The following is a 20652-nucleotide window of genomic DNA, read 5'->3' as shown; positions in this document are numbered from 1 at the left end:
ACTTAATGCACTGGAACAAACCTATAAATAAGAACAGAGTAATATTATTTATTACAATATCATTTTAGATTATACAATTGTTGCCAACGTACTGTATTAACAGAATGTCACACAACATACTTAATTTTACTGTCCTAAAAAAAAGATGCAATCCTTTTTGAGAAGGGTCGGAGATGAAAGCATCAAGATTTAAGCTCTTCCCAACTGCGACTCAATATTTAAGGCTCAGAATTTAGCCTTCCTTTGCTCGTTTAAGTAAACTTTGTTAAAAGCTTGGGAATACTAACGGCAGAAGAATACGATATTTTAGTTAATCCACAGAAGAACGGTTAAGAGCTCCAGAATAACAATCAATTCATATTTAAATGCCCTGCTCTAGGTTGTATACAGCACACTGTCGAAATGTCCTGGGGTACCTCCCACCCCAGCCATCACCACCAAACAAGGAAGGAATGCCACACCCCCAATTCATTTTGTCTTAAGCAGAGCTTCCAAGGTATGAATCTAGAAAACCAAGAGGCGGGACGCTATTTCATAGACTGAATGACATGATGAAGAGCCTGTTACTGGTAGGGCCCCAATATCTTTAAAAAGACATTCTGTTTGAACTACCTGTCATTAAAGTACCTTCAGGCCAAATTCTCCAGGAGAGTTGGAGTTGCTTAATAAAAGGCATCTTTACTGTTCCCTAGATACAGTTACACTGGGAATAAATAAAACTAGTCTTAAGAGAAAACAAATCCCTTGTGGAGGTTAGCTTTTTTAAATTCAAGAGTTCAGACTTTTGATCAACTGTTACCTTTCCTAATCTGGTCTTCTAACTAGGTACACACACTAGAAGACTTTGCAAGGGTTCCCACGAAAGAAGGGTTTTAAGGGAATCACTCTCCACAGTACTCTCTTTCCTACATCTTATCCACCTAAGAAAGTACCTGTGTTAAGAACAGACTTTTTCTCACTTTACAAAAGAAACACATTCCCTTAACTTATCCTAAATCTTACTAGGAAAGCTTCCTCCTTCTTTAAATGATTGATCAAGGCACCCTAAATCTACAGACTATCTTTTACCTTGCCATACATGCTGCAGTTAAAAATGAAACATATTAGAAATAGGGTTGGCTTTATTAATTCAGAAATAGTGAAAAGTAGGGTGGCGGCAGTAATGATAAATTTATTTAATGATTCTGCATGTGTGAAGGCCCCAACCACTGCTGCCAAAGAATCCATTGCTTTTGAAAGAGTCACATGAGAACAAAGCAAAAACAGTAAGAAATACTGAACAGACAAGCAGCAGGACATTATGGGTAAAGATGGGGACTCTGGGTTCAATTCCAGGTAATACCACTTACTAGCTGTGTGTCCTTGGGCAAAATTACTAACCTCTCTGTTCTTCATTTATATCATCTGTAAGGTGGGGTAATAACTACCTCAAACAGCTGCTGGGAGGATTAAATGAATTAATATATTTTAAATCTTATTAGAATGGTGCCTGAAATACAGTAAATACAAGTATTCACTACTATTACTATTGAACTTTAAAAACATGTTTTTGTATATATTTAATTAAAAACAATTATTTTCAACTATTCTTAATACTTATCCCTAGAGCAAGTCATTAATTAGAAAAAGAACCTTCTACCAACCTGAATAATATTCTTAGTAATGCTAGTTCTTTTAAAAATAAGTACAACATTTTCTAGGACTACCAGTCTTTTTCAAGAGACACTGGATAAAACTCATAGGTAAAAATTCTACATGTTTCTTTCAGAAGCTATGAGATGTTCAATAAAGTACTTTACAACCTATTTTATCATAAAATATTTATGATGGTTATAATCATTTCATATCCCCTTATACTTTATACAGTACTTAATGCTTTCTACTTCCTTTTAACCAAAAAAAAAAAACAAAAAACAAAAATTTACTAGCAGGTAAACCTATTAGTACTTAGTAGTATATATATATATGTGTGTGTGTGTGTGTGTGTGTGTATATATATAATAAAATACATGGGAACATTTTTATCATGATGTATGATGAAATTGAGTTATTTCTAATTTTTATGCTTGATTCCTATTTAAATACTAAAAAAAAGCCAAATAACAAGAGTTTGATACACACTATGCATATATTTACCACAGGAATACAATGCTTTTTAATATAATCCTTGCTTCACAAATAGCCTAATATTAGGTACATATTACAATGTTTTATTTCAAATTTGGCAATGAGAAACAGCATATTGACTCACTGCCTAGTTTTTATAACCTATACTATAAAAAAGAATAATCTTTGACATTTAAATTTGATTGCTCTTAGTAATTTGGCTTAGGAGATGTAGGATGCAATTTATTTCTCAGTGGAGTTTATGATACCCCTTGAAACTTCAGGAACACATTTCTTTGAATTAAAAAATTAAATCAGGCTTTTTGACAAAGAATAAAATTTCTGTCATTGGTTTGAAAATGAGGACTGCCTTTGCCAATTAGGTTATATGGAGATGCCATCCGTGAGATAAGTGACTTACATCACAGCTTGAAGTTTTTGATAAAAATACATTAAAGTATGTGATATTATACTGGCAATGATATAATAAAATTCATAATATTTTGAATAATTGCTAACTCAGTAAAACAAACACTGGGTTTGGAAGCAGAAGATCTGCACTGGGTCTTGGTATCCCTTTTGGGAACTTCTATGTCTTTGGGCAAAACACCTAACCTCTCTAAACCTCAGTTTCCTCATGTATAAAATAAAGGTGAAATATAATACGTCTGCTTCACATGATGACCAAGTGAGATAATACAACTTAAAGGTATTTTAAAATTGTAAACTGCTACATGAAATAATAATGCTACCAACTATCTACAATCTGGAAAATAAAATTCAACCAACAACAATAAAAATTTCTCACACGTAACTCACAAGGTTAAAAAACTTTATAGAACAATATTGCTTTAATAAAACCCTTCCAATACCATTCCTATCTACTTTACATGAACAAAGTTTCTCAGTAATTATATATATGCAAATAAAAACTATGAATGAAATTTTTCTAAAGTTTATCTTATTGTAATAATGAATCATATGCAATTCAGGTACACAAAGCTATGGTGGGACGGAGGGAAAGCCATTTATCTCAATGAAAGATGTATTTCCAATAAAAATGTACTTTCCATTAAAAAAAAATACCAAAATTCACGATGTTTATGTTGTTTTGACCCACTAGATACTGACAATAATTGTATTGATAGAATAATCCAGAAGAAAAAATGTTAATGTTTAGACACATGGTTACAGACAATATTTTAAACTTTCAATTATATATAATGTTATTGTAGCAGAAAAGCATGATAGAGTGATAAAAGAGTTTCTAGCTTAAGAATATATTATATTATTACTACATTCAAGGGAAACATTCAAGGGATGTTAAGAAGAAAAAGGAAAAATGTAAACTTTCTAAATGTTAAAGAAGGGCTAATTTCACTTTCTTTTTTTTTTTTTTTAATCTTTTGGCCTCACTGCACAGCATGTGGGATCTTATTTCCCCGACCAGGGATCAAACCTGCGGCCCCTGCACTGGAAGCGCAGAATCTTAACCACTGGACCGCCAGGGAAGTCCCTTCACTATCTTTTATTTTAAAGGATGACAGGCTTCATTCCAGCGGATACACAGAAAAACATAACATCTTTTTTTTTAAAAGTCAACATACGCAGTATGTTGAAAATTATATAACTGCAAGTATTTTAACTTCTGGTGAAAAATTTTAGATGTCAATCTAAAAATGTTCAAGTAGTTACAGTTTTTTCAAAAAATTTTTAGGAGATATGCAAGCAAAAATTTGAAGCCTCTCCTGTAAAAACCAGTAAAAAATGCTGAGAGAATAGGTCAGAAAGGGTGTCTTTGAAGCTGGGAATGTCAACTGAAAAAAAAAGCACACCCTGAGAGCTGAGAACTATGTTATTTGGCGGACTTTCTGAGGGCTTCAAGCCGGGAAGACAGCCTCTCAGACAGCTCTGAGGAATGGCTCCGAAGAGGGAAGGGAGGAGCCGGGACAGACAGAGGCTTCTGCGACAAAGACCAGGGAGTCGGAACCTCAAGAGATGACCATTAATTACAGAGAACCGGGTGTCTCAAGTCAGTGAACGTAGCACTCTTCTGTGTATGGGAAGATGCAAGAGCCTGGGCTCACCGAAATTATTCCTCTCATAGGTACCACAGCTCTCTAGGGCAGTGTCCTGTTCTTGCCTATCCTGAGTCCCCTCGGGTGCCCTGCTGCGGGGTTGGCTGCAGTGGCTCAGGGCTCGGCAGTGTGTCTCCATCCTGAGTTCCCTCGGGGCTCACCGCTGGCGGCAGCTTTGTAGTGGCTTGGTGGCTCAACATTCTTTGCTTTATGGCAGGCAACACTCTTCATTCACAGGAGAAAAAGACTAACCTCTTTTAAGTATCAATACTTGCGTAGTCTTATCAGACCCACAGCGCGCCCTACACAGCCATACCCTGCACACAAGGGGCGTCAGTCCTGTAAACTACAGTTTGCACAACGTACATGGGGCCATAACTCATACACATCTCTGTGTGTATCCAGATCTACCCAAAGGCAATGAGACCACTAAGTGACCTATCTCCTGCTTCAGAAAACGGAACAATAAAAGCTGCAATTCAAAGGTCTCCAGCATTATCTTTCCTGTTACTTATTCAAGGAGTTTACCTTAGGTAAATCAAGAGTTTAACAGCCAACAAAAACAATAATTCAGCCTCATTTATAGAAAGAGCACAAAATAGAAAGGTTTGAGTTGAAAATCTTTCACTCTGGGGACTTCCCCGGCGGTCCAGTGGTTAACATGCTGTGCTTCCACTGCAGGGGGCACGCGTTCAATCCCTGGTCGGGGAACTAAGATCCCGCATGCTGTGTGGTGTGGCCAAAAAAAGAAAGAAAAAAAGAAAAATCTTTCACTCCGCTATTTACTAATTTATAATCTTGGGCAAGTTACCTAATCTTTGTGAATGTCACTTTTCTCACCTGTAAGACCAGGATAATGTCTACCTAGTAGAATTGGTACGGGGATTAAATGAGATAATAAATATGAAGTATCTGGCACATTGTAACTGCTCGATAAATGATAGTTCCTTCTCTTTTCAAATCTATCTTATTAGTAAGAAAAAGGAAACATAATAATTATAATTATTTAGTGGGAAAGTGGTTTACAAAATGATACAGTAAGATGATAGGATGGTATTTAAACTAAAATGGTCAAAAGGAAAACATAATAGGAAAAAATAAATTAGCGGGGGGCAATGTAAAGGGCCAAAACAAGCAGCATATATATCTTAACACCTGGAAGGTAATTATCAATGTAGAGGAAAGACATCACTCATTTAGTTAGGGCTCCTAGGTACCCCTAAGTTTCTTCTACTCATGATAAGTAAAACTTTCCTACCAGCCCCTCACTTTGGAAGTAAATGCTTATAATAACTAGATTCTATTCCTAATACACCCACTGGCTTGTTGGGAATCAGTGGACACTCTCTGGTGCTGCAGTTGGTTTTCCTAAAAAAAAAAACCAAATAAGAAAATCTATAATGTATAATCTGATCAAAGGATAGAAAAGCCTCTGTTGACCACAGGAACACTCAGCAGATCTAAGCAGTGAGATCAGCCTAAGGATTTATGTTGCTTTTTCCAAGTCTCAGAACATAAGAGAGTTCTTCATACTCAAGGTGAGGGGCCGTCACTACACAGGGAATATAGTCCCTAAAATATTACTAATGATTGTGCTAGAAATACAAACCACATATTCCTAAAAACAGTTATCTCTCATCAAATGAAAAATATAGTATATTAACCTGAAACATCAATAGATTTGGAACTTTAGCCAGACAGAAAACAATCAAGAACACAACCAAAAGAAAAGGCAATGTGGGGAAATGGTCAAAACAACACATTTTAGTCACCTGTCACTTATTTAACACACAGAGAATATTAAACAAGCAAACAAATAAACCATATTGTTTGTCAATGATGCAAGAGTGTGGCTTACAATTTCATTTTCATCCTCTCATTCTCAAAATTGGGTCAAAAGTTACTTTCCATTAATAATAATGACAAGCAAAGAAATCATCAAATAGGATATGGAAATTCACAAAACAAGGAAATCTTGAGTGATTCATCCTAAAAGAAACTATAATAACCTTTAAAAAACAGAAAATAAATGGCTCATAATGGAGGGATGGAGTAGTAAATTATAATACAATGACACAATGAATTAGCCATGACTGTAAAACTGTACAGATACACGAAGAACTGCATAATTTAATAGATGTAAAAGCAAAATACAAAATGGTATGTAAACTATGATTGCAATTATATAAAATACATAACAGATTTAACAAAATTCTATAACGTAATTATAAAAAATCATAAACAGAGACTGGAATACATTAAAAAACAGTGTTTGAATTGAGATTGTAAATTCCTTTTTCTCATATTTTCCATAAATCATGGTTCATCAGTTTGACTTTTTAAAATCAGCTATTTGAATTACTGTGTGCATATATATATGTACAATATAGACAGTATAACGAATTTTTCAAATACCTTTCTGCTGTAATAGCTCTGACGGCCGTGCAACTGAGGCCAAAGGCTCAACTGGGCGACCTGCAGCAGGAGGCGTTCTTGTTGACGAGGCTCCTGACAAAACAGCAGATACTACTGGGCTGGACTTGGGAGGCTGAACATTTTGCATTACAGAACAGGACAAAGTATCTGCAACTGAAGACAAGAAACTATTTCATCCACAGCAGTAAGCTTGAAATATATTAAAATACTAACAAAATACCGTTAATCTGAAGTTCTTGTAAGAAACTTCAGCAGCATCACATTTACCTAGTATATCTATACCTAGAAAATAAGGGGTCCAAAGAAATGAGTTTCAAAGAAACTAAAAACTTATTCACTAAATGTTCTTAAAAGTCTTTAATGGCAATTTTCCTAAAACATTTCACAAGCTTCCATACCTTCTTAAACAAAATGAACCCCAAACAGCTTTTCTTTACTAACTAATGACCACTATTATTAATACTAATTATTCTACTGTGCAGTGGTACCTTAGATAGATAAGATGAACAGAGGTTATTTGCTTCTGCAGTAATGTGATTCATGAATTATACAGATGTTTCTAGTATTCGCTCAGATCCCATTTTGTATTGTAAACTGCCACTTCTCATTTGCTGTTTCTAATCAGATCCCATATCTCACAGGTAACTAAGTAAGGGCCTGACAGTAACATTAGGCTGGACTTCTGGAATAAAGTACATGTGATTCATAGTTGGCCTTTTTGACAGCTCAAACTGCCTGACCTACAGGATCATCTTCAGCCAACCAAGAGATAACTGAAAAACCTATGATGACAACATAAGTGTCCACTGATGGATGAATGGACTTTAAAAATGTGGTGCATATACACACATATACACGTATGTATGTATGTGTATGTATATATCAATACATGCACGTGTGTATGTGTATATATACAGACATATATACAATGGATGAATGAATAAAGAAAATGTGGAAATAAAGAGAACACACACACACAATGGAATATCATTCAGCCATAAAAAAGAAGGAAATCCTGCCATGTGACAACATGAATGGACTTGTAGGTTATTACGCTAATTGAGATAAATCAGACAAAGACAAATAATGCATGGTGTAATTTATATATGGAATCTAAAAAAGCCAAACTCACAGAAATAGAAAGTTTTGGTTGCCAGAAGCAGGGAAGCGGGGGAAATGGGGAGATATTGGTCAAAGAGTACAAACTCTCAGTTATAAGATGAGTAGGTTCCGGAGTTCTAATGTATAGCACGGTGACTACAGTTAGCAATACTGTTATTATATACTTGGAAGCTGTTCAGACAGTAGATATTAAATATTCTCACCATATACACAAAAATGGTAATTATGAGAGATGATGGATGTATTAACTAACCCTACTGTGGTAATCATTTTGCAATAAATATGTATATCAAATCATCATGTTGCACATCTTAAACTTATACAACAGTATACATACACATACAGACATGTTCGTATGTGTATATCTGTATGACATATTCATATATATATATATATATATATATATATATATATGAACAAAGTTAGGTCTAAGACCGAAACAAATGCAAGAATATAGTGACAGAACAAAATGTGATACATTTCCCAATAGAGTACAAATGATATAAATATGAGAATGGAGGAAGAAGGTGGGAGGTAGTCTAAATACGTTAATTGCCACATCATTTTTGGGAAGGACAAACGTCATTGTGAGAGACTGAAAACACAGTCACGATATTGTGCAGTTCCTCTCATTGAGAAGTGGAATCTATTTTCCCACTCCCTGAATTGAGGCTAAACTTTCGACTAGCTTTAATCAACAGAATGTGGCAGAAGTAATGGTGTACAAGTTCAAGACCTCAAGTCTCAAGAGGTACTGCAGCTAATGCCTTTCTGCTCTTGAAATGCTGCCCTGAGACCATCACGTAAGGCAGCGGTCCCCAACCTTTTGGCACCAGGGACCGGTTTCGTGGAAGACAATTCTTCCAAGGCCTTGGGTGGCGGGGGAATGGTTCAGGTGGTAATGCAAGCAATGGGGAGCGGTGGGGAGCCGCAGATGAAGCTTCGCTCGCTTGCCTGCCGCTCTCCTCCTGCTGTGTGGCCCGGTTCCTAACAGGCCGCGGACCAGTACCAGTATGCAGCCTGGGGGGCTGGGGACCCCTGACGTAAGGAAGCTAATCTAATCACACGGAGAAAAACCTAGGTGCCCCACTGAACGGTGTGCACCAATTGCTAGACATTATGAGTGAAGTCTATGATCCTCCAGCCCAGCCAACTCTCCAGCTAAATGAAGTCACATGAGTCCAAGAAAACCGGCAGAGGAACTGTCCAAACAACCCACAGAACTACGAAAAATAATAAATAATTTTTGTTTTAAACCAGCATTAGATAACTGGTGAAATCATTAAAAATGCTAAAGTAACAGAGCGATGAATATATTTAATAGTACAAAGTAAAAATTAAGATATAATCACCTAAAATTGAGTGACAAAAAAAAGGAAAGGGGTGTGGAAGACAGAGTAAATATACTAACTTTACCTTTGTTCATAATAAGAAACTAAAAGACACTGTCTAAAAATATAGAAGATATTTCTGCCTCTGGTAATGATGATCTAGGTAATTAGGATCAAACCTTCTACTAAAGGTAACTTTAAAAACTATACTTAAAAAGATCTTCTTAAAATAATCAAAGATCTAACATGATACTAATGAATCTCTGGGTGCAAATCTGTAAGAAATTGAAAACTCAGAGAAATAAGCCTAACACTCAGAGCTGCTTTCACCCTGTGGCTATCTGTTGCAAACCTGATCTGCTGTTTTCTGTAGCCTTGCAGAGCATGGGAAACAAGACATCTCCCACAGCACACCCAAGATGGGGCACCTGATTCAGCACCCCATACCTCCACTTTCAGGATAGTATCTGAAGGGTTATAACCTCGGGATAAGGATACACCAGGAAACTAAGCCTTACAAAAGCCAGCAGCTTTGATTCAGAACATCTGCACAGTCCAGTACATCTAGACACTTGGACTTGGATGAACGTGATCACAAGCTGGTAGTACCTGGAGGAAACTGGCAGAAGGAAATATAAATCCTCTCTGGAGAACAATTCCATCATCCTAGGCCTCAAATTATTCCCACAAGTAATTTTTCAAAAAACAATTGCAAGCACAAAGTCGAAGATAAGTAGTTCAGGTTTGAACACGGCCCTCTGTGTTCTCCAGTCTCTAGCCGGATACATGGCATCAGCCTCCTTACAGTCCTTCAATAGTCTGCCAGCGCTTGAGGGTGAAGACAAAACATCTTACCCCGAAAACTTCTTAACATGGTCAACGAGGCCCTGAATGATCCTGAGTTCCCAGTCTCCTCCTGGCCCATGGTTCTCCTCTAGCTTCACTGGTCTTTCAGTCCCTTGAACTTGCCATGCTCTCTCCCATTAAAGGGGAATACACTTGCTCCCCCTTAGATGTAATAAACTTTTTTCTTTAATAAAATAATTGATACAAATAAAAGGTGATACGTATATGTGTATGTATTTATAAAATCATAATAAAGAAATACCCATGAATTCAGCATCCAACTGTGAAAATAAAACATTTCCAATACTGCTGAAGCTCTTAGTGTACTCCTCAGGGAAGGTATTCCCTTGCCTCCCCTCTGAACTGTGTTCCTTATTCTCTTGCTTTTGTCATTAGTTTACCACACAAATAAGTATCCCTAAACATTATTTTTGCTTGTTTTTTAACTTTATAACAATAGCATACTGCATATATTCTTCCATGAATCCTGTTACATTTCTGGGATTCATTTGTGTTAATGAGTATAGCTCTATTTCATCATTTTCACTGCTGGTCAGTAGCCCACAGGACAGGAATATATATTTCATCCATCCTATCATAAATGGACTTTTGGGTTCTAATTTTTTGTTTTCACATACAGTACTACAGGAATATTCATGAACATGTCCCTGGTACACATGTGCTCGTTTCTCTGGGGTGGAGCTTCTCAACGTGGGTGCCACAGCTCAAAAGTGTGTATGTAGTGGTACAGCAAGGGATGAGGATCCCCTCAGCCCTGGGGGGCCTGTGGAAAGTGAGTTCCTTGGCCTGGGGAACAAACTAGACCCTTTAGCTCAGAATCCGCCCCCCGCAAAATGTTATTTTCTACAAGTACTACACATCTAAAACAGGAAGCGGTGCTGTAGGGCCCTCTTATTCAAAGTGTACTCTATGGGCTACCAACACTTTATACAGAAACTTGATAAAATCCTTAGGCCAGGCAATACTAGACCTGGTGAATCAGAACCTCCATTTTAACAAGGCCCCAGGTGATTCATACGCACAAAGTATGAGAAGGACTTCTCTAGAGTACACGAAAGTGGGATAGCTGTGTTTTAGGGTGTGGTTACCTTCAATCCCACTAATGCCAAACTCCCCTGAAACGCTGAACCAATAGGTCCTTCTACTAACACTGTCTAAGATTTTCCTGTTATTCCACATCCTTGCCATCCCTTGGTATACTCGGTCTTTCAAAGTTTTACCATCCTGCCGCTAGGTATAAGTAGATATCCCATTCTGGTTTTAAGTTGTTTTTCCCTGATTATTAATGAGACTGAGTATGTTTTCCTTTCATCTGTGAAATGCCTGTTCATGTATTTTTTTCTTGGGTTGCTGGTCTTTTCCTTATTGATCTTATGTGTTATTTGTATATTCTGGATAAAATACTATAAAAATTTTTTTTCTCCCGTTTCATGGCTTGTCTTTTTGTTTTCTTTATGTTGCCTTTCAATGAAAAAAAGTTCTTAATTAGATGATAGTAAACCTTATCATGCTTATTCTTTATGGCTAGCTAGCATTGTGTGTGGTGTCCTTAAGAAATCTTTCCCAACTCCAAGGTTCTTCCGTATTTTCTCTGAAAAGTTTTAAAGTTTTGCCTTTTTGCATTTAAATATTTATTTCATCTGTAATTTATTTTATACATGGAGAATTTATTCTTCAGATTGCAGCTCACATATCAGAGATCAGGGAAAACTTCCTGAGTACTCTATACCTAGAGTACTCTCACCAAGCACCATACATCTCTGCTTCATGATACTTAAATAATAGTAGCAATTTTACATTTATTTGTGTTTATTTTGGATAATGTTTGCCTCCCCAAGAAGATTACAAACTTCATGAAGATAAGGATCAAGTCTTTTTACTTGCTATTTTATCTCCCAGCACTAAAATAAACACCTGTCACACAGCTGGCTTTCAAGTATTTGTCAAATAAATGGAGACAAGTTCCACAAATATGAAGGACCACAGAAAAATGCCAGCCAAAAATCCAAAAACAACAACAACAAAACTACCCCTTTCACAAAGAGAATTTGACAGATGAAACATGGTACACTTAGAGACAGAACCTACAACTCAAAAATAAATCATTTGTCTGTTTATCTATTTATTTATTTATTGGCATTAAGGCAGTTCCCCTGTTAGTTTTTAGTAGCTCCTTAGTAACTGTACATAAACTCTTTTGAAACTAGGAAGGTTAACCAAATTCTCAACTAATAGCACCATTACCCATTCAAGTTGTTCAAACTAGAAAATTTAAGTCAACTTTTATGATTCCTCTTCCTTCATAGACCTTATCAATGAATTCTTGAAATCATCTCTTGCCGTCTGTCTTCTGTATGAATAAATCTCCACCTATGTCAGCATCCTTCATCTAGACAATTGCCGTGATCCCTTCCCAGCTGGTCCTCCTGCCTCCAAGTTCCTCCTCCTCCAGCCCACCTACCACACTGCTCACAGAAGAAAGATGCGAAACACAAATCTGATAGTGTCACCCCCTCGCTTAAAAATTTCTGATGGCTGCTGGTTACATATAGGACCAAGCTTATGTTTTTCCTTCAAGTCTTTTCCTCTCACCTTTCCAATGCCATAGCCCAGGAGAAACTGGGAAACTGAGATACAGAAAAGGGACAACTGATAAAGTCAACTTTTGAAGGAAGTGGTCACAAAGAGGGACATCTCATCTTCTGAGCTTGAAGAAGGAGTAAATATAGAAAAATTTACAGTGGAAGGTATAAAGCTGAGTAAAGATGATAAGGTTCAAGAGCAGCTTTGGAAAAACTGAAGGAGTATGAGTGTGAGGGAGCATAATTATTACTATCTCACAACTCTGCAATCTCATCACAAGTTTCCAAAGCTGAAAATAATCTCTTAACTGTACTATCTGTACCTCCAATGTAGTTTTCTAACTTATTTCTAACTTGTATTTCTTTATCCAGATAGTCACCTCCTATAGGGAGCTATTTTGCTTTTCCTCAGGCACATCACCACCCCGAGATGATAGATGTATATTAACTTATCAGTGGTTATACCGTAGTGTCATGTATGTTGTGGATTTTTATATAAGGATTATACAAATGTTTATTATCATTATTTTTATAAGTAGATTTTTAAGTGTTTTTTTAATAAAATTGTACTCAGTACTATTCTACAATATGCTGTCAAGATGTGATCCTTACTGAAGTTGTATTACTCAGCCAACTTCATCTCAAACTAAGAAAGAGCTTCTGAACCTTGAGAAATTTACCTATAGTGACAGTTTAAAAAATTTTAATGGTATAATAAACACCAGCCAAAATTTCACTCTAAGTTAACAACTAAACATAGCCCCCAAAACATACATCACTACGTTTTTAATAAAGTAATCTGAAATTCTAGTGCTAAATTGTACTAACATGCTTTTCTAAAATAAAGAGGCAAATGGACTTCCCTGGCTGTGCAGTGGTTAAGAATCCGCCTGCCAATGCAGCAGACACGGGTTCGAGCCCTGGTCCGGGCAGATCCCACACGCCACAGAGGAACTAAGCCCATGCGCCACAACTACTGAGCCTGCGCTCTAGAGCCCGCGAGCCACAACAACTGAGCCTGTGCACCCTACAGCCCGCGCACCACAAATACTGAGCCCGCGTGCTGCAACTGCTGAAGCCCGCGTGCCTAGAGCCCATGCTCCGCAACAAGAGAAGCCACTGCAATGAGAAGCCCGCACGCTACAACGAAGGGTAGCCCCCGCTCGCCGCAACTAGAGAAAGCCCGAGTGCAGCAATGGAGACCCAACGCAGGCAAATAAATAGAATTAAAAAAATAAAATAAAATATAGGCAAATGAGATAACATTTACATGTCTCTTTTATTCTATGTTTCTGAATATGAACTCATCAACTGCCTAAAAGTAACAGCATGTATCAATCACTGTGTTTTTGATAATCACTTAACTCAGGTTTATGCTTTTGGATCTCAACCCTTCACAAATTGCTTAAGAATTTTTACTATACTACCTGAAAATGAAACTAATATAACCAGGTAATAAAAAATGCAATCATTCTTGTCAATTACTCAGACTGATTTTCATACAAAACTATGATTAATACCTAAGATTCTCATTTTAATATGACATTATAATTTAAGAATGTCCAAAGCAATTAAATTGCTTGTCTTTCTAGAACATTAAAATCAGTATACCCATGGTTCCCAAACCTTGTAACTAGGCACCCAAGTTGCCCTCGCAATAAACTCACAGAGTTCCGAGGGATGTTTTAAATTTTCAAGAGAAACACAGTGACATCTGTCAAAAAACCTTGTGAACTATTACTACTAAGTAGCTTGAGGCACTGGCAAAAATATTGAGAAACATCAGCTGAGAAAGTTTAGGAACTTCTGTAATATTTAAAGGACGTTTTAAAAGTAACCTCTTTATTTCTTTTGAAATGGTGACGAGCGTGGGCCGTATTAACCTGAGCTACACTTAATTTGTCAACTTCTGAACTACAATTAAAAAGTCATTTACCGGGCTTCCCTGGTGGCGCAGTGGTTGAGAATCTGCCTGCCAATGCAGGGGACACGGGTTCGAGCCCTGGTCTGGGAAGATCCCACATGCCGCGGAGCAGCTGGGCCCATGAGCCACAATTACTGAGCCTGCGCATCTGGAGCCTGTGCTCCGCAACAAGAGAGGCCACAATACTGAGAGGCCCGTGCAGCGCGATGAAGAGTGGCCCCCACTTGCCACAACTGGAGAAAGCCCTCGCACAGAAACGAAGACCCAAACACAGCCATAAATTAAAAAAAAAAAAAAAAAAAAAGTCATTTACCAATCTAAAGGGAAAAAATAAAGAAACCCACTTCTTAACAAATGAACTTCTAAAATTATATTTACTATGGCTTTCACAGTATAGTATCACAATTAAAAGAATGGAAATATACCCCCTTCTCCCTGCCTAACGGCCTAATTACTAGTTATTCAAATAGAAGGTAATTTTGTAATTATTCTTACCCTTTATTCCACATTTTCTTCAACGATAGGCCCTTCCCCACAGGTATTCTATTCCTTAGCCAAGTGGCCCTACATTTCCCTGATCCTACATCTCAGCATAAATTAGTTCTATTCAGTCCCATCTCAGAATAAGACAGGAATTACCTGAATTTCTTCTTTTTTTGTCACGAAAGTCACAAAATCCTTAAGTCAGAGGGACCTTAGGATAAGCTGATGTGTGAAAGGACTGCTGAAAGAAGAAAGAAAGAAAACAGAATTTCTAGGGGACAGAAAGCCCTGGTTCTGAGAAGGGTAGACTGAGAGTCAGAAGAAACTGAGCTTCAGGACAAGCTCTGTTTCTAACATTAATGACTACAGGCTTTCCTTGTTCGTTAAACAAAAGGACTACAGTAGAATATGGATCTGTTACCAGACATCACTCACGACCAAGTCAGAAATACAGATTCCCAAGGGAATTCCCTGGTGGTCCAGTGGTTAGGACTCTGTGCTTTCACTGCTGAGGGCCCGGGGTTCGATCCCTGGTCAGGGAACTAAGATCCCACAAATTGCGCGCCAAGACTACCCTGGAGATTCTATTCTAGCTCAGTAAGTTGGGTTTCAAGATCACAATCAGTGCAAGGGATTCTGGTGCACAGCCAGATTTGGGAATTGTGATAGATGCTTCAAGTTGACTTACCTAAAACCCAGTTAATGCTAAACCCCTTCTTTCTTGCCTGCCTCTACCATGGAGGCTACAAAGCTAAATATTCATTTTCTAGCCTTCCCTTAAATTAGAGATGGTCTTTTAAAACAGCTATGGCAAATGATATGTAAAATGAAATGGGGTCAATGCCACGACCCCCTCTTCTTTCCTCTCCCTTCTTTCTGCTTTTAACTTTGACTTGCTGTCTACAGGTACAGAAGTTATCTTGTTTCTATAAACCAACATACTAAGGATGGCAGAGTGGAAAAGGAGAAAAGACACTGAGGACATCTAGATCTACTGCATCTGCCTAGACTTCTTGTTATGTGAGAAAAATACCACCTTTTTTGTTTAAACCACTATTAGTTGCTTGTAGCCCAAAGTGTTTCTAAACAACATAGCAACGAAAGAATCGGTGATCTCAAATGCACACTTCAGATCTAATATTCTAAAGTTCTAACTTTAAATAATCTAACTATCTAGGGAATGATACTTTTCTACAACATCCTTGACATATGGCTATCTAGACTCTGATATACAATCTAAAGACATCATTCAGAAAACTATCACAGCTTTAACAATTCCCATCCTTTACGTACCTTTTCGTTCAGTTCAAGAGCAGATTTTGTTAAGTTCAAGCTCGCAAGTTGAATTAAAGTGAATATATCCTATGCAAACCCCACACTAAAAAACTACATACCTTGCATACGTACTTTTTAAACAAATAAATTTAACCACATCTTGGTTTAGGAAGGTAAGAAAAACTAATTACAAGGGTATTCTTCATGTATCTTTCTCCATCTTTCCTGTCCTTCATCCTAACTTACCAATCTGGGGCTGAGAAAACATCAACTTTAATGTATAGGAAATATATCTTCTGTGAAAGGCGCTAATAGGGGTTCACCTAGAGAAACCAGTGTGGTATTGCAGGCCATCATTTTTTCTATAGTGAATAGGGCTATGGCTGGAATAGTAACTGTCCCAAGGTTGAACTAGTATAAAGAAGAAAGTAGTAGCTACCAAAGCATATCCCCAAATAGACCCTTCCATTTTGCCTTATTCCCAACTCACATTAAAGACAACTACTGCAGAGGCATGAAAACACAGCAATAAATACCAACTGAGATCCCAATCATGGCAAGGAACCATGCTATACAAGGCAGATGGTTGGGTAGCTAATTGTGAACAGATGAAGGGGAAGGGTTCAAGAAGATGCTGCAAAATTCCACTATAAGTAAAGCAAATAAATGGCAAAAGGTGAGCTAATTTCCAATTTTTCTATTAGGCAGTATCATCTTTAACCTTCATGCAATAAAAATCAGATTGGAAATGAACTGATTTTCAACCATGCTTTGGTGAACTTTTCATTCAACCTACCAGGATTTGTTGGGTTGTTGGCTGTAGCCAGGGAGGTGTGGTTTTGGATTAGATTGTCTTGGGTTGACGGAAGGCCTGAAGCTGACCACGCGAAAGTATTGTATCCGGAAAGACTCTGCTGCTGGTGGTACTGTTGTGATGGTGGAGGTGGAAGTGGTGATGGATGGCTGATAGCTGTACTTTGACCAGAAAATGAATTATCTCTAACTGGCCTGACAGTCGGAGCATTCTGTGAGGTAAACATCTGCTGCCCATATGGATCACCAGCCGGTAGAGAGGGATATGAAACACTAGGATACGCAGCATTAGAAACGGTTGACAAAGCATAGTGACCGCAAGTAGAGGGAAATCCCTGAGCAGCAACAGAAGAATTGGCAGAGTACACGGCTGGACTATTGTAACGATTCACAAAAGAGGAGTATGGCTGGGAGGCACTCGTATGCAAACGTGATGCTGATGACCCGGCACCTTGGAATGATCCCAGAGTGGACCCCACGACATGAGGGGCAGGAGGAATGCTGCCATACATCTGCTGTGCTCCTGGCTGCTGGCTTGCTGTGTTAGGAGTCACCACATTTTGTGTTGGTACCCTACAGAGACCAGAGTAGTAATCATCACACTGGCTATCCAGTGGCAATGAGGTCATTTTCCCAGGTCCTTGAGAGTAATGTCCTGAGGGAGCAACGTAGCTTTGAGGATGCAATCCATACCCGGACGGAACTTGCATTTGATTCTGTGCCGGACCTGAAAAAAAAAAGAGCAAATATTTACAAGAATTACTAAGAAGGCAACTAACTTTGAAGCACAGTTCCCATCTAAATGTTGCCCTAATTTACTTCCTCATAATCCCAAATTGTTACAAGAGATTATACTCTGATAGACCCACTGTGATAGCCTCCATGATGGCCCCCAATGACCCCCACCCCCTCCCACAATATACCAGGACTGGACTGTGTGACCAACAGCATATAGCAGAGGTAATGATATATCACTCCAAAGATCTGCCCAGTCTTGGGCGCTGGCACTCTCTTAGATCACTCACTCAGCGTGGAAGAACAAAGCTGTCAAGTGTGAAGAGCCCTCTGGAGAAACCCACGCAGTGAGGAACTGAATTCTCCTGACCAAGAGCCAGAGAGAAACTGAGGTCTGCCAACAATCACAGGAGTGAGCCTGGAAGCAGATCCTTCATACCAAGTAGAGTCTCCCTCTCTTTTTTTTTTTTTAATTGAGGCAAATTTATATAACATACACGCAACCATTTTAAAAGGTACAATTCAGTGGCATTTAGTACATTCACACTCTTGTGCAACCATCACCTCTAATTTCAAAACACTTTCATCACCCTGAAAGGAAACCCGTCCCCATTAAGCAGTTGTTCCTCACTCCTCCCTGCCCCCAGGCCCTGGCAGCTACTAATCTGCTTTCCGACTTTGTGGATTTACCTATTTTGAGTATTTCATATAAATAGAATCACCCAGTATATGACCTTTTGTGCTGGCTTCTTTCACTTGGCATAATGCTTTCAGGATCATCCACATTGTAGCGTGTATCCGTCCTTCATTTCCTTTTTATGGCTGAGTCACATTCCATTGTATGGATAGACCACAATTTGTTTCTCCATTTATCAGTTGGTGGGCATTTGGCTGTGGTGATAGTGCTGCCATGGAGTAACTGGATATTAAACTTCCTACGTTACTTTTTTTTTTTAACATCTTTATTGGGAGTATAATCGCTTTACAATGGTGTGTTAGTTTCTGCTGTGTAACAAAGTGAGTCAGCTATATGCATGCACATATCCCCATATACTCTCTCTCTTGCGTCTCCCTCCCACCCTCCCTATCCCACCCCTCTAGGTGGTCACAAAGCACCAAACTGATGTCCCCGTGCGATGCAGCTGCTTCCCACTAGCTATCTATTTTACATTTCGTAGTGTATATATGTCCATGCCACTCTCTCACTTCGTCCCAGCTTACCCTTCTCCCTCCCCGGGTCCTCAAGTCCATTCTCTATGTCTGTGTCTTTATTCCTGTCCTGCCCCTAGGTTCTTCAGAACCATTTTTTTTTTCTTTTTAGATTCCATATGTATGTGTTAGCTTACGGTATTTGTTTTTCTCTTTCTGACTTACTTCACTCTGTATGACAGTCTCTAGGTCCGTCCACCTCACTACAAATAACTCAACTTTGTTTCTTTCTATGGCTGAGTAATATTCCATTGTATATATAATCCATTTACAGTTAAGGTAATTATCGATATGTATGTTCCTATTACCATTTTCTTAATTGTTTTGGGTTTGTTTTTGTAGGTCTTTTCCTTCTCTTGTGTTTCCTGCCTAGAGAAGTTCCTTTAGCATTTGTTGTAAAGCTGGTTTGGTGGTGCTGAATTCTCTTAGTTTTTGCTTGTCTGTAAAGGTTTTAATTTCTCCATCGAATGTGAATGAGATCCTTGCTGGGTAGAGTAATCTTGCTTGTAGGTTTATCCCTTTCATCACTTTAAATATGTCTTGCCACTCCCTTCTGGCTTGCAGAGTTTCTGCTGAAAGATCAGCTGTTATCCTTATGGGGATTCCCTTTATGTTGTTTGTTGCTTTTCCCTTGCTGCTTTTAATATTTTTTCTTTGTATTTAATTTTTGATAGTTTGATTAATATGTGTCTTGGCGTGTTTCTCCTTGGATTTGTCCTGTATGGGACTCTCTGTGCTTCCTGGACTTGACTGACTATTTCCTTTCCCATGTTAGGGAACTTTTCAACTATAATCTCTTCAAATATTTTCTCAGTCCCTTTCTTTTCCTCTTCTTCTTCTGGGACCCCTATAATTTGAATGTTGGTGCGTTTAATGTTGTCCCAGAGGTCTCTGAGACTGTCCTCAATTCTTCTCATTCTTTTTTCTTTACTCTGCTCTGCGGTAGTTATTTCCACTGTTTTATCTTCCAGGTCACTTATCCGTTCTTCTGCCTCAGTTATTCTGCTATTGATTCCTTCTACAGAATTTTTAATTTCATTTATAGCATTGTTCATCACTGTTTGTTTACTCTTTAGTTCTAGGTCCTTGTTAAATGTTTCTTGTATTTTCTCCATTCTATTTCCAAGATTTTGGATCATCTTTACTATCATTATTCTGAATTCTTTTTCAGGTAGACTGTCTATTTTCTCTTCATTTGTTTGGTCTGGTGGGTTTTTACCTTGCTCCTTCATCTCCTGTGTATTTCTCTGTCTTCTCATTTTGTTTAACTTACTGTGTTTGGGATCTCCTTTTCGCAGATTGCAGGTTCCTAGATCCCGATGTTTTTGGTGTCTGCCCCCAGTGGGTGAGGTTGGTTCAGTGGGTTGTGTAGGCTTCCTGATGGAGGGGACTGGTGCCTGTGGTCTGGATCTTGTCTTTCGGGTGGGCAGGACTGCATCTGGCAGTGTGTTTTGGGGTGTCTGTGAATTTAGTATGATTTTAGGCAGCTTCTCTGCTAATGGGTGGGGTTGTGTTCCTGTCTTGCTAGTTGTTTGGCATGGGGCGCCCAGCACTGGAGCTTGCTGGCCATTGGGTGGAGCTGGGTCTTAGCGTTGAGATGGAGATCTCTGGGAGAGCTCTTGCCAATTGATATTACATGGGGCCGGGAGGTCTCTGGTGTTCCAATGTCCTGAACTCGGCTCTCCCACCTC

The 20652-nt window shown here is 38.4% G+C and overlaps 1 protein-coding gene across 4 annotated transcripts in view; it reads right to left on the bottom strand.

Annotated features, from left to right (window-relative positions):
- The window catches only part of SEC24B (SEC24 homolog B, COPII coat complex component), a 99116-nt gene that overhangs the window by 54559 nt on the left and 23905 nt on the right, over positions 1 to 20652 (bottom strand). For all 4 annotated transcript variants that reach the window (XM_068543291.1, XM_068543292.1, XM_068543293.1 and 1 more), the window contains exons 2-3: positions 17001 to 17744; positions 6600 to 6773 (exon numbers count right to left, since the gene is read on the bottom strand). In XM_068543291.1, the coding sequence (XP_068399392.1) occupies positions 6600 to 6773; positions 17001 to 17744 (918 nt within the window). The remainder of the gene's footprint in view (positions 1 to 6599; positions 6774 to 17000; positions 17745 to 20652) is intronic.

Source organism: Eschrichtius robustus, chromosome 4, assembly GCF_028021215.1.
Source record: "Eschrichtius robustus isolate mEscRob2 chromosome 4, mEscRob2.pri, whole genome shotgun sequence".
Taxonomy (NCBI): Eukaryota; Metazoa; Chordata; class Mammalia; order Artiodactyla; family Eschrichtiidae; genus Eschrichtius; species Eschrichtius robustus.
This window is presented reverse-complemented; position numbering and strand designations above follow the sequence as displayed.